The following is a 14294-nucleotide window of genomic DNA, read 5'->3' as shown; positions in this document are numbered from 1 at the left end:
TCTAAAGGATGAATGTAAAGGGGGGACACAGTCTGCTGCAGCCAAGTCACCATCACTGCCAGCCATTGGCAAGGCCCCGTGGCCAAGTCTGATGTGGCAGTAGGGTCCTTGACAGGTGTGCAAGAGAAGTGTAAACCACAGTATCAGAGTGTGGGTCTTTCTCCTTTAGTGGGTGGTCCACATATGAGAATAAGGGTCTACTGCAGCTGCCAGCTAATGGAGCTGCTCCCTAAGTTCAAGCAGTAAAAGCTTGTGCTTTTAGCAGTGAATGGCCAGAGTTCAACCCTGAAGACAGCTGCTAGTGATGGTCACAGGAGCACAGATACCATCAGGGTGAAGACCATGGAGGTGTCTCAAACATAGCCAGAGTCATCTTCATCCTTTAGGGCTTAAAAAACTGGTTGCACCCTGGAGAGATTGCTCCATCCATGCATAGAGAGCCTGACGGGACCATGACTCTGAGCTTCTGTAGTAGCAGGTGTGGTGCTGGACCCCAGAGGCAGAAGGAAATGCACGCCTAGATGGACTGAAGGGCCTGATTCAGAGATGGATAGAGTCCCTTCGTGCTACACCCCTTCCCGATGTCTACGGGACCTGCATGGCGTTGCTGGCCTCCCCATTAGAAACTGGAATGAGGTATGAGTTACGGTAGGGATGGGGACCTTCCTTCACACACCCCACTGCTGCTGGGTGCTCTCCTTGCCCCTTGATATGCGTGGCACAGCAAGAACCCTGTCCTCCTGGAATGGAGCAGGCCCAAATGCTCTGCTTTGGGCCAGTGGCCAAACCTTCAAAAGGGAGAGGGGGCAAGGCAGTCTCACCTAAGGCTGGGTCCGCGCACTCCTTGTACTGCTCGGGGGTGCAATAGGGGGCATCGCCTGCAGGGAGACAGAAGAGCAAAGTTTCAGTTGAATCTCTGTGCTGGGGCTGGATTTAAGGTGAAGAGGTTGATCCAGTGGGTGTGTGTGGGGGAGTGGGTGGATGACATCAGACTACACGGGCCATTGGTCTGATCCAGCCGAGGAGGGGGAGATACTGGACTACACAGGCCATTGGTCTGATTTGATATGGGAGGGGGGCTGTGGAGGGAGGATAGTGAGCTAGATGAGCCATTGGTCTGGTCCAGCATGGGTGTGGAGGAGAGGGGTACAGGAACAGCTAGACAAGCAATCTTATCCTGTGTGGCAGCCTGCATAGTTATTTTGCTGCTCCTTGAATCTGTGTGTTGTTTCCTAGCCTGCACTCATCCCCCGCCCCCGTGGACCAGGAGACCTCCCAGCAATCTCAAAACCCTCCCTGTACCATCAGGATCCTGAGCATACAGACAGTCTTGACTTTAACACCTCACCTCGACCGTGTACAGAATCCCCACCCCAGGTTAAGCAATCAGCCAGAATATTGTAGGGTCTGTGATTCTGTATGTTAATTTCCAAGGATCTGTGGAACACACCTTACTTGCTATGGCCTGTTTGCAAGTGACTAGTCCCATCAATGCTAAAGCCCTTGGAATAAAGGGCTGGTTCCATGAGAGGGGAAGTGGTTCCCAGCTGTGGGGGAACAAAGTAGAAGGTTCAATCCGCAGCCCCCGGGGAGACTGCTGCCTGGTCTCCCCACCTGCCTGCAGCAGCACATGCCTGCCTCGGGATTTATGCTGCCTTATTTATTTCCTTCAAGCCAGCCTTGGATCTTAGACAAATACTGGGCCTACCCCAATCTTGGTACTGCAGTAGCTGCCATTCAAATGCTGATCAGCACTGTCTGGTCTGATCTTCAGAGATGGGCTTAGTGAGGGGTCTGTGGGCAGCATGCTCCAGAGCCAGCACCCTCCATGGAGGCCTCCAAACCCACTGGGGAGGTACCTTCAGGGGCACTCTGGGGACACAGCATTACCTGCTTGCACACCCCAGAGTAAGTTTAACCCCCAACTCGACTGCCAGAGCCCACGTGTCTGCCCGAGCAAGCCCATCTCCCATGGTATTCTGGCTCCCGCACTGCCTGGATATGTTTCTTGATAGGCTGAGAATTGAGAGGAATTTGAGGGATTAAATTGGAATCCATCCTGGAGCCACAGAGCTGTGCTGGAAGTGCCAGAATAGCTGGGATTTAGGGGAGGGGGCTGCAGCAGACTCAGGCCAGAGCTGCATTAACTGCAAAGGCTGTGCTCTGAGAGCAGTGGGTCTCAGCTCATGCACTGTAAGGTGCTGTTCATCTTCAGATATTGTTTGCCCCAAAGCAGGACATGGAACAAGACAGAGCAGTGTCCTCTTGAGGCAGGAATCCTGGAGCAAGGGGAGAGGGAGGGGGGCACTGGACTAGATGGGTCACTGGTCGGCTCTGGTACAAGAAGCAAGATAATGGACTAGATCTACTAGCAGTGTGTGGCAGAGGGATACCTGTTGAAATGAACCATTGGGCCGATCCACGGCAACAATGAAGTGGAGGGTTACCGGGCTAAGTGGCCCATTGGTCAGATCTGGGGCAGGGAGGCAGTGTGGGGGATACTAGGCTAGGTGGGTCCACTGGTTTGATCTGGGGTGGCAGGGAGGCACTGGGGGCATACTGGGCTAGATGAGTTTCTGATCCGGGGTGGCAGGGAGATGCTCTGAGCTGCACAGGGAGTGTCCTACCCGGGGCTGGTTTGGGCCTGTCCCTGTCCCCATTTGGGCTCACCTCGCATGTGCACCATGCGGCAGTTGCAGTTCTCCACCAGGTAGCGGGTCTCACAGTCAATGCGACAGGCCGCGATGCTGTAGGTGTCGTAGAACTCAGAGTCTCTGGTTATGGATTGGCAGTTACCCCAGGGCGGGGGAAGGTAGATCAGCTGGGGCAGAGCAGGGAAGAATGAGCACAGGAGCCCCACCCCTTCTCTCCCCAGGGAATGCTCCCAGAAGGCTCTTGTTGAGCACCAAGGTGGACCAGGCACTGATCAGGCCACAATAGGAGCAAGCTGAGAATCTCAGAGTATCGATTAACTAGGCCCACAAGCCCCTGTGTCAGGCTCACTTTCCCCATTCTACTGATTTTAAAATGTCTAATTTTAGTAGCTGCTGTTTAACACCCTCCTGAGATATCAGTGGAATGGAAAGAATGTTATCATCTGATATGATTATTTCATTTTTTTTCCCCAAATACAGAACAGAAACATTAATTGAACGCTTCTGTCTTTTCTGCATTACTATTGATAATTCTACCATTTCCATCTAATAATGGACCAATACCATTGTTAGGATTTTTTTCCTAATATATTTAAAAAACTCCTTATTTTCCTTAACTCTGCTGGCCACCGTTTTCTCCTTGTGTCCCTTTGCTTTCCTTATCAATTTTCTACAATTTCTAGCATCTGATTTATATTAATATCAACTGCCCCTTTGTTATATATTATTTTTAATTTTTTCATAGCTGGCTTTGCTTCCCCTCTAAACCAGGTCTTTTTTTAACAATACAGCCTTCTTCCTTGAGTGTGGGATGGTGGCTTTTGGGACATCTAGTGGAAGTGCTGTTAAACAATTCCCAATTATCCTTCATGCTTTTCTGATTAAATTCTTCCTCCCACCTGATTTGGCTAATGATTGTTTGTTATAATTGTCAAGAAGTGCAGTGACATAAGAATGGCCATACTGGGTCAGACCTATGGTCCATCTGGCCCAGAATCGTGTCTTCTGACAGTGGCCAATGCCAGAAGCTTTAGAGGGAACAAGGCATTAATCCGGTGATCCATCCCCTGTCATTCAGTCCCAGCATCTGGCAGTCAGAGGCTTAGGGACACAAAGCATGGGGTTGCGTCCCTGACCATCCTGGATAATTGTCATTGATGGACCTATCCTCCAGGAACTTATCTAACTCTTTTTTGAACCCAGTTATAGTTTTGACCTTCACAACATCCCATGGCAGCGAGTTCCACAGGCTGACTGTGTGTTGTGTGAAGAAATACTTCCTTTTGTTTGTTGTAAACCTGCTGCCTATTAATTTCATTGGGTGACCCCTGGTTCACGTGTTATGTGAAAGGGTAAATAACACTTCCTTATTCACTTTCTTCACACCATTCAGGATTTTATAGACCTCTATCAGATCCCCACCTTAACCCTTCAGGTTCCTGGAATGCTGCATCCACCCCTTCCCCCCGCTTAGTATTTCTTCTCTGTCTGTGTCAGGCAGAGGCAGCTCAGGGGCTGCCAGCACAGAGTGCCCAGCCCAGTGCTCTCCCTGCCCCTCACCCGCTGCTCCTGGCAGGACACAAAGGTCTGGAATCCAGGTGCCACCCCAAAGCCCAGCTGGTCAATTAAGGGAGGTTCATCCTGGCTGTGAATCTGCACTTTGATCCCAGCTTCAAACGAGAGCTCATCTGCAACAAAGAGAAAAGTGGGAGCTGAGTATCTGAGAGGGTTGGAGAACCCAGGCATCCTGGGTGAGAACTCTCTGGAGCCCATTTCATATCTGCAGGATACACCTATTCTGCTCTTCTCCAGGGCATATGTTAACCTAGCTTCAGAGAGGTTGTCCTGTCTTTAATGGAGCTTGGTGTGGAATTAACCCTGTCCCTGCCAGTGTGAAGAGCCCTTTCAGGCCTGGACAAGTACAGAGCCATGGGACAGTCTCAGAGGGCACCAGAAGTTCCAAGGATGAGGGGCCAACTCCGCACAGCTGGCACCTTGTTGCCATCTACATCTGTGCAATGCAGGCATGTGACACACGCAGTGGCGTGAGTGAGGGAGAGATCTCATTTGGTCACATCTCACAGTCGCTTTGCACGGGTGAGATTGGCGCCACCAGGCCCAGGTCAGGGTGAGCCAGGCCCAGAGCCAGGCCCTCTCTTATACCCCTGCACATTTGAACAAAGTCAGGATTCCCCTTTTAATGCTGGATATACCCTGAGCTAGCTCCACTGGCTTCAGTGGGGTTATTCCTGATTTACACCAGTGTGAGAGTAGAACTGGGCCATTCTTGGTGCCTTTCACACAGGGGCCTCAAACTGCCTTGGAAACATTAATGAACAGATTTCAGAGTAGCAGCCGTGTTAGTCTGTATCTGCAAAAACAAAAGGAGGACTTGTGGCACCTTAGAGACTAACAAATTTATTTGAGCATAAGCTTTCACGAGCTACCGCTCACTTCATCAGATGCATCCCATTTTATAGATGGGGAAACACCACGGAGAGGGGGAGTGACTCAATCAAGATGATAGAGGTGAGAACAGAACCCAGGCGTCCTGACTCCCAGTCTCCTGCTATCGGCTCTAGAACACTCTGCCTCTCAGATCTGGGACGCAACCCAGGAGTTCTGACACGGGTCTAACACAGATGGCAGAGGTGGGTTTCTGTCCGGCCAAGTCCCTCCTGCCCAGCTGCCTGTGTAACTGTTCTGGAAGAAAGAAAAGGAGTACTTGTGGCACCTTAGAGACTAACAAATTTATCTGTTCTGGAAGGATGCTGAGAAGGTGGGAAGGGGTGAATGGTCTGGGGCTGTTCTCAGACATACTCTCTCCTCCACCCAGCTTTGCAGTGTGTGTGTTTGTGTGTGTGTCTATCACCTACATGACAATCTCTCCAGTGTCTGTCCTGAGGAAGAATTCTGTGCCCCTTCCCTCTCCACTGTATAACCCCTCCCATAGTCCACAGCCCCATCCCTGCTCTGCAGGCTCCTCCCTTCCCCCCCTGCTCACTGTACCATACAGTGTAATGTTGTTTCAGGCTCAGTGGGGGTAGGGACTGGGGCTCCTCGGGTTTATTGCATGTGCCACCCTCCCACCCACATGCCTTCCTTCCTTCTGTCTGCTTTCCCTCCCTCCCCGTCCCTCTGTTCCCACTCTCTTCTTCCCCACCACCCTCCCGCTCCATGGCCCTGGGAGAGCAGCAGGGAAGTGGGTGGAACTATTTATAGACAAGTGCTACTTAATTTAAACTGGCAGGCAGTTGCCATAGCTAATAATTGAGGTAAGAAAAAAGGAGGAGAAAAATAGATTGACAGCAAGAAAAATGGGAGGACCTGAGAAGATGGGAGCCTCGGGGTAGGGTCATGGGGGTTGGGGCTACTGGAGACAGGGCATGGCAAGGGCCCAGCTCCAGGGAGACAACGCATGGGCCTTTATGGGGCTATGGCTGCCTCCTGGGAACCGGCTGCAAGCAAGTGACTGCGCATGTCCCTTCTCCAGGCCTGTCTGACCCTCCTCCCCAGGCGTTATTATTGCTGGTGGTGCTCAGAGGCTTCAGATGGACACTGCTGTGCCAAGCTGGGCGCCCCAAACCAGGCCAGGCCCCCCATGCACTGTGAACAACAAGCCATGAAGAGCTGCCATGGAAATACAGCTTGTGCAGGAGACACAGAAGGGGAGGCGTGAGCAGAGTGAGGTCTGGCCGAGAGGCAGGAGGTTGAATGGGCAGGTATCAAGGGAGTGGAGATGGCCCACCATCGGACTGGGGCAAAGTGCTCTGGGTGTAGAAGCAGAGGTGCCCATCTCCGCATGGGGCAGGGAGGGATTTGCAGACACAGCTGCTCCAGCTAGTGCAGCTGCTGCTGGAGGCCAAGGATACAGGTCCTGTTACCTGAATCCCCCCAGACAGGCAGGTACTCGTCTTGCTGAATGTCCAGCATGATTTCCAGGCCATTGCCGGTGCCGCCCTTCATGGTGATGCGCCGGGGCTTCCCATCCTGTCCGGAGTTGAATGTGTAACACTTGCCGTAGCGTGTGAAGACCTGAGGGGGACAGAGATGGGAGGGCACAGTTAGACACAGAGCTGGTGGGCTGATGCTAGACCCTACCACCAGGCTGGGTGCTAAGTCAGCTCTGCGGGGACCAAACACATTGACTTGTGCCCAGCCAGTCAGTGCATCAGGGAGTGACAAAGACAGGGTCACTGATTGGAGCTCAACACCCCCACCTCCGGCATGTTCACTTCCCATTGTAAGGTTACCAACTGGGGACACCCCCCACCATGCATCCTCACCTCCCATTGCAAGGTCACCAACCAGGGACACTGCCCCACCCCCACGGATACTCACCTCCCATCACAAGGTCACCAACTGGGGACACTGCCCCACCCCCATGCATACTCAGAGCTCAAGTATGAAACTGCAGAAAAACCTGAGAGTCTCTGGATTAAGTTTAGAAGCGTGAGCAACAAGGGTGATGTTGTGGTGGGAGTCTGCTATAGACCACCGGACCAGGGGGATGAGGTGGACGAGGCTTTCTTCCGGCAACTCGCAGAAGCTACTAAATCACACGCCCTGGTTCTCATGGGTGACTTCAATCATCCTGATATCTGCTGGGAGAGCAATACAGTGGTGCACAGACAATCCAGGAAGTTTTTGGAAAGTGTAGGGGACAATTTCCTGGTGCAAGTGCTGGAGGAACCAACTAGGGGCGGAGCTCTTCTTGAGCTGCTGCTCACAAACCGGGAAGAATTAGTGGGGGAAGCAAAAGTGGATGGGAACCGGGGAGGCAGTGACCATGAGATGGTCGAGTTCAGGATCCTGACACAAGGAAGAAAGGAGAGCAGCAGAATACAGACCCTGGACTTCAGAAAAGCAGACTTTGACTCCCTCAGGGAACTGATGGGCAAGATCCCCTGGGAGAATAACATGAGGGGGAAAGGAGTCCAGGATTGCTAGCTGTATTTTAAAGAATCCTTATTGAGGTTACAGGGACAAACCATCCCAATGTGTAGAAAGAATAGTAAATATGGCAGGTGACCAGCTTGGCTTAACGGTGAAATCCTTGCTGATCCTGAACACAAAAAAGAGGCTTACAAGAAGTGGAAGATTGGACAAATGACCAGGGATGACTATATAAATATTGCTTGGGCATGTAGGAATGAAATCAGGAAGGCTAAATCACACCTGGAGTTGCAGCTAGCGAGGGATGTTAAGAGTAACAAGAAGGGTTTCTTCAGGTATGTTGGCAATAAGAAGAAAGCCAAGGAAAGTGTGGGCCCCTTACTGAATGAGGGAGGCAACCTAGAGACAGAGGATGTGGAAAAAGCTAATGTACTCGATGCTTTTTTTGCCTCTGTCTTCAAGAACAAGGTCAGCTCCCAGACTACTGCACTGGGCAGCACAGCTTGGGGAGGAGGTGGCCAGCCCTCTGTGGAAAAAGAAGTGGTTCGGGACTATTTAGAAAAACTGGACGTGCACAAGTCCATGGGGCCAGATGCGTTGCATCCGAGAGTGCTAAAGGAGTTGGCAGATGTGATTGCAGAGCCATTGGCCATTATCTTTGAAAACTCATGGCGATCGGGGGAAGTCCCGGAAGACTGGAAAAAGGCTAATGTAGTGCCAATCTTTAAAAAAGGGAAGAAGGAGGATCCTGGGAACTTCAGGCCGGTCAGCCTCACCTCAGTCCCCGGAAAAATCATGGAGCATGTCCTCAAGGAATCAATTCTGAAGCACTTAGACGAGAGGAAAGTGATCAGGAACAATCAGCATGGATTTACCAAGGGAAAGTCATGCCTGACTAATCTAATTGCCTTCTATGATGAGATAACTGGTTCTGTGGATGAAGGGAAAGCAGTGGACGTGTTGTTCCTCGACTTTAGCAAAGCTTTTGACACAGTCTCCCACAGTATTCTTGTCAGCAAGTTAAAGAAGTATGGGCTGGATGAATGCACTACAAGGTGGGTAGAAAGTTGGCTAGATTGTCGGGCTCAACGGGTAGTGATCAATGGCTCCATGTCTAGTTGGCAGCCGGTATCTAGCGGAGTGCCCCAAGGGTCGGTCCTGGGGCCGGTTTTGTTCAATATCTTCATTAATGATCTGGAGGATGGTGTGGATTGCACCCTCAGCAAGTTTGCGGATGACACTAAACTGGGAGGAGTGGTAGATACGCTGGAGGGAAGGGATAGGATACAGAGGGACCTAGACAAATTGGAGGATTGGACCAAAAGAAATCTGATGAAGTTCAACAAGGACAAGTGCAGAGTCCTGCACTTAGGACGGAAGAATCCAATGCACCGCTACAGACTAGGGACCGAATGGCTAGGCAGCAGTTCTGCAGAGAAGGACCTAGGGGTGACAGTGGATGAGAAGCTGGATATGAGTCAGCAGTGTGCCCTTGTTGCCAAGAAGGCCAATGGCATTTTGGGGTGTATAAGTAGGGGCATAGCCAGCAGATCAAGGGACGTGATCGTTCCCCTCTATTCGACACTGGTGAGGCCTCATCTGGAGTACTGTGTCCAGTTTTGGGCCCCACACTACAAGAAGGATGTGGAGAAATTGGAGAGAGTCCAGCGAAGGGCAACAAAAATGATTAGGGGTCTGGAACACATGACTTATGAGGAGCGGCTGAGGGAACTGGGATTGTTTAGTCTACGGAAGAGAAGAATGGTGGTGGGATTTGATAGCTGCTTTTAACTACCTGAAAGGTGGATCCAAAGAGGATGGATCTAGACTATTCTCAGTGATAGCAGATGACAGTACAAGGAGTAATGGTCTCAAGTTGCACTGGAGAAGATTTAGGTTGGATATTAGGAAAAACTTTTTCACTAGGAGGGTGGTAAAACACTGGAATGCGTTACCTAGGGAGGTGGTGGAATCCCCTTCCTTAGAAGTTTTTAAGGTCAGGCTTGACAAAGCCCTGGCTGGGATGATTTATTTGGGGTTGGTCCTGCTCTGGGCAGGGGGTTGGACTAGAGGGCCTCCAGAGGTCCCTTCCAACTCTGTTGTTCTATGATTCTATGATTTATCCCTCATTGCAGGGTCACCAGTTGGGGATATTCCCCCCCATCACAGAGTCACCAACCTACCCCTCACATACCCCCCCACTGCAGGGTCACCAATCAGGTACGCCTCCTGGATACTCATCCCATATCATGGGGTCACTGATTAGGGACTCCCCCACCCCCACTGCAGGGGTACCATTCAGGGTCTGTTGTAATAACTGGGGCCTGATAATCCTACCCCAATTGTGAGCTCAACTGTGGGAAAGTTATAAACTTGTCCCATCGCTGCTATCCAACATTAATGGGAAAAGGTGCAAAAGGAGACAACAAACTGGACTAGTGCAAACCAAAAGGTCAACTGAGATTGCCCCAGGATTGTGTTAAAAACACATGTGCTAAACAAGAGATGTGTGGGACTGGAAATCAATGGACAAAAATTGGTGTGTCAGAAATTAGGCTTAACTGGTGAACACAGTAATGAGGGGATGGGCTATTCCACCCATTATTCCCTTTTGGGGGTCCTTAAAAAACCTTTGTGGGGTCTATCAAGCTGGCTGTCTGGCTGCAAGATGGGTGGACTGCAAGAGGGACCTTTACCATTATGGCTACCATCTTCACCATCTCCTAGGACCTCAGCATTGACCGTGACACTCTTTGGCCTTTGCCATCCTGACCCGACGATGTCCTGACCAGAGAGGGGGACCCAGATGGCAGTGCCACCTCCACCAGCTCTGGCTAACTCTCCACCACCACCTGGGCTGTGAGACTTTGGTTCCTGCTGGCACCCTTTCCCCGTGTCTGTCTGTTTCGTCAAAGCAGGGAAAGTCCATAACTCAGAACTGGACAGCAGACCTAGCCCTTTCTTTCCCACCAAGGATTGTCTGACAAAATAAAGAGATTCTAACCAATCTCTCTCTCTGAGAAAGGGACTGGATAGGTTCTGATTATGTTTGTTCTGCATAACCACTCAGTTGTGATTCCAAAATACTTGTATCTTGTTCTGATACCTTTTCTCCTGTGAACCCTGATAAATAAATTTCCAAATTTTGGCATGAATTTTCCAGTGTGTTTGGCCATGGGACTAAGCAGGTCGAGGTCTCTACACTCAAAATCCTGGAAGCAGTGACGCGGGATGGTCTCCAGGCTAAACTGTCTCGCTCGGCCCCTGAGCCCTATTAACTTCAGTGGGAATTCAGTGCCTCTCAGTATCAGGCCTTTGTGGGTCAGCTTTTGTCCCAGTCACTTCAGCATCACAGACAGCTCCCACCCCAAACAGCATCTGGGCTCACATCACTGTCCAGGGCATTCCCTGGGGACCCTGCCCCCATGGGGGGCTCCTGTGTCCCTCTGCTCCCTCCTCAGTATGCATTTGCCATAACCCCTATTTATCTCCCCAGGGCTCCTCTCCTCCTCCCACCACAATTGCATTCATCTCTTCCTCAGCAGCCGGGCACTCCCCATCTCCCTTCATGTTATGTCCCAGGTGGGATTCTTTCACTCCTGGGACTCAGGGCTTTCCTCCTCCACCAGCCCTGTCCCCAGGAAGCAAGGCAGCAGAGACAAAGCCAGTACCATTCTTCAGCTAATGTCACCAGGAGCTTCCAGAAAGGGCAGCAGAGGTCCCATCAAAACAGAGATGGGGAGCAAGAGGAGTGGCAATGTGTTGAGATCAATTCAAAGCTAAGGGGCTTCCAAGGAAGGGAGTTAATCAGGCATGGACAAGACCTGTGAGACCCCACAGTGGTGCAGGACAGGCACTGCTAGGGCTTTCTCCAGCCTTCGTTTCCAACGTGCCAAGTGATGGGGCTCCTCCATGGGAGACTGTAGCTGTGACCAGTGTGTCCCAGTAGGGGCCAGCTATGATCACTCAATTAGGGCGAACTACAAAGAATAGGGGCAGACAATCCCCGTAAAGCTGGTCCATATTCCAATACTTAGATTTACCAAGCAAGCTTCTTTATTACCTTATTGGTTACTCAAAAGTCCAAACAACACAGTTCCCTTAAAGTGATCCAGACTCAGGCCTCCATCCAGGCACCTAAGTCAAATATGATGAAGATTCCTGGAAATCTTATTTCATCATATAAAAGAAAAGGTTCTACCAATCCCAAAGGATTGAACACATTACCTCCCAGGTTATTGAATAGTCCAGATCTTACCCAAATACATGCTACAGTCAATTCTTATTAACTAAACTAAAATTTATTAAAAAACAACAGAGAGAGGGAGTATCGTTAAAAGATCGATATACACACAGACATGCGTTCAGTTCTTAAGATTCAGATTCATAGCAGAGATGGTGAGCTTTGTAGTTGCAAAGAGTTCTTTCAGAAATAGTTCATAGGTTATAGTCCAATATCATTGCAGGGTGTTCCAGTTTAGGACTGGGATCTCAGTCCTTATGGCCTAAGCTTCCCCTGTATGACGCCTCAAGCAGAGCTGAGATGACAGAATCAGGACCCAAGGATCTTTTATACAATTTCATGTCCTCTTTGACAAGTTGGGAGTTTCTCCAGGAACAAAAAGTAATTAGGATGACTTTGAAGGAGGTCCATCACTGGTACTTAGCTATAGAATTAACATAAGACAATTTGCTTGTTCTTCCACCATTCACAGATTATTTGCTATACATTTCAAAGAGAGATGAATACAGAGATATCTCATGTTTACAATTCATTTAAGTGCTAGGATGTTCTTTGATCTCTGAATTATCAGAATACAGCATAGACAGGGACTGCTGATTACACTGTCCACCCTACTCATACCTATGTAAATACAAACAAACACAAACATTATCCCTCCACATGTCTTTTGAGGGTTTTTATTTTGCAGGATGTTTAACTCTTTCTAGCCATGTGTCACAGGAGCCCTCCCTGATATTGCCCTCGCCCACTAGCCCAACAACCCCTCTCTGCCAGTCTCTATCTTGCTATGCAGCCCATGTCCATTTGCCCTCCCCCGAACCCCATAGGGAAGGTCCTCCATGTCTCAGGATGGGATGCGGGGCGGGGGCTCAGCTCTGCCAGTCATAGAATTCAAGGATGGGAAAAGCCCCAGGGATCCAGCCGCATTAGACTCTAAGGACAAATCCACTGAAACCTGCTCAAACCCAGGCACTGCAGGCAGGACCCCTGTCCAGAGGTGACATGCCCCAGCCAGCTCTCAGTTACATTTGGCTTGTTAATGTTTCCTTTGCAGACACTTGGCTAATGGCCCCATTAGAGGCGTGGACAGGTAATGGATATAAGGAGGAACAGAGGGAATGAGACTGAGGCTCTCTTTCCAGTGGCTTTTATGGAAGGAATGAAAAGTGGTTTGCAAACATTTAGGAGCCTCACCACCCTTCCTGCATAGAGCAGGGCACACCTCTCCCCATTGCTCAGAGGGGAAACAGGCCCAGGGAAGGCAGGGGACATGAATGCATCCGATGAAGTGAGCTGTAGCTCACGAAAGCTTATGCTCAAATAAATTTGTTAGTCTTTAAGGTGCCACAAGTCCTCCTTTTCTTTTTACAGAAAAGGAAGCAGAGCAGGGAATAGAATCATGGCTCCTAACCCATAGCCCCATCCAGAACTGGACCCCAGACCCCTATGCTCTACCCATTAGACCCCAAACCCCTCCAAGCGGTGGGGATAGAACCAGGGGTCTGGGCTACCAGTACCTCATGCTGTAACCACTATTCCCCACTCCCTGCCATCAATGCTGGACCGCTACACCAACCTGCCCTTTCAGTGCTGGATCCCATGCTGCATGAGTTGTTCTGAAGCTGTGAGGCTTTCCTTTGTTCTTCGCTCATATTCCTGAACCTCCTGGTGTTCATGGGCAACGAGAGCAGTTAGCGGATGCAGTTAGACGACTAGGTAAGCAGCAGGGCCAGTGAGGCCAGGAAAGCCAGCCCCCAGCGCAGGCATGACAAGATGAACCACAGCCCATGATGGAACTTGGTCTGGTCCAAGAAGACATGGGAAAGTCCTGCAGGGAGCCTCAGTCCCTGACAGCTGGATGCATGCTATGTCCACCCCAGCCTGGTTCCCATACCCCCTGGGAGCCCCTCAGGGAAAGGAGGGAATGTGAAAGAGGCAGGAAGGCGGAGAGGAACAAGAGGCAATGTTTTGGGTTGGGAAAGTCCAAACCTGAAGCAGGATCTCCCCTCCTTTCCTCTCTTATGCCTGGCTCTGCCTTTCCAGCATCCCTTTTTCTGTGTTCCTTCCGCACTTGCTCTCTGCAGACGGCTCACTGCTTTCCTCCCAGGCAAAGTGCAGAAGGAGCCCCTGGAGCATGGGGTCTGGAGGCAGCTGTGTCTCCAGGTAACCCTGCTGTCATGCCACATCTGCTACTCCAGAGCAAGCCCCTGTCTCCCTTTCTCTGGGAGAGGCAGATACTTGGGACCCTGCCTGCAGCCTCCTTGGGCAGGAGCTTCCACCACGCTGGCTCCCAGGCTCGGGGTGCCACAGGCAGCAGAGGTGAATCATAGCAAGTGACTGCACCTCTCCCAGGTTCCCTACATCCACCTGGGAAGGCAGAGAGGGAAGGAGGGACTGGCGCGGTTTCTTGCCTCTGACCTGGGTGAGTGTGTGCGCGGGGGAGGAAAGATGATGTATCAGAGAGAGAGAGAGAGAAAGAGAGAAGCACACATGCACACAGA

General features: G+C 50.7%; 1 protein-coding gene across 2 annotated transcripts in view; it reads right to left on the bottom strand.

Annotated features, from left to right (window-relative positions):
• ASIC1 (acid sensing ion channel subunit 1) overlaps nt 1-14294 on the bottom strand; it is a 118323-nt gene that overhangs the window by 8627 nt on the left and 95402 nt on the right. For both annotated transcript variants that reach the window (XM_074935657.1, XM_074935656.1), the window contains 4 exons: nt 6539-6689; nt 4215-4342; nt 2671-2821; nt 822-878 (listed from right to left, as the gene is read on the bottom strand). In XM_074935657.1, the coding sequence (XP_074791758.1) occupies nt 822-878; nt 2671-2821; nt 4215-4342; nt 6539-6689 (487 nt within the window). The remainder of the gene's footprint in view (nt 1-821; nt 879-2670; nt 2822-4214; nt 4343-6538; nt 6690-14294) is intronic.

The sequence above is a fragment of the Natator depressus genome, chromosome 20 (assembly GCF_965152275.1).
Source record: "Natator depressus isolate rNatDep1 chromosome 20, rNatDep2.hap1, whole genome shotgun sequence".
Lineage (NCBI taxonomy): Eukaryota > Metazoa > Chordata > Testudines > Cheloniidae > Natator > Natator depressus.
Note: the sequence above shows the minus strand (reverse complement) of the source record. Positions and strands in the feature narration are given on the sequence as shown.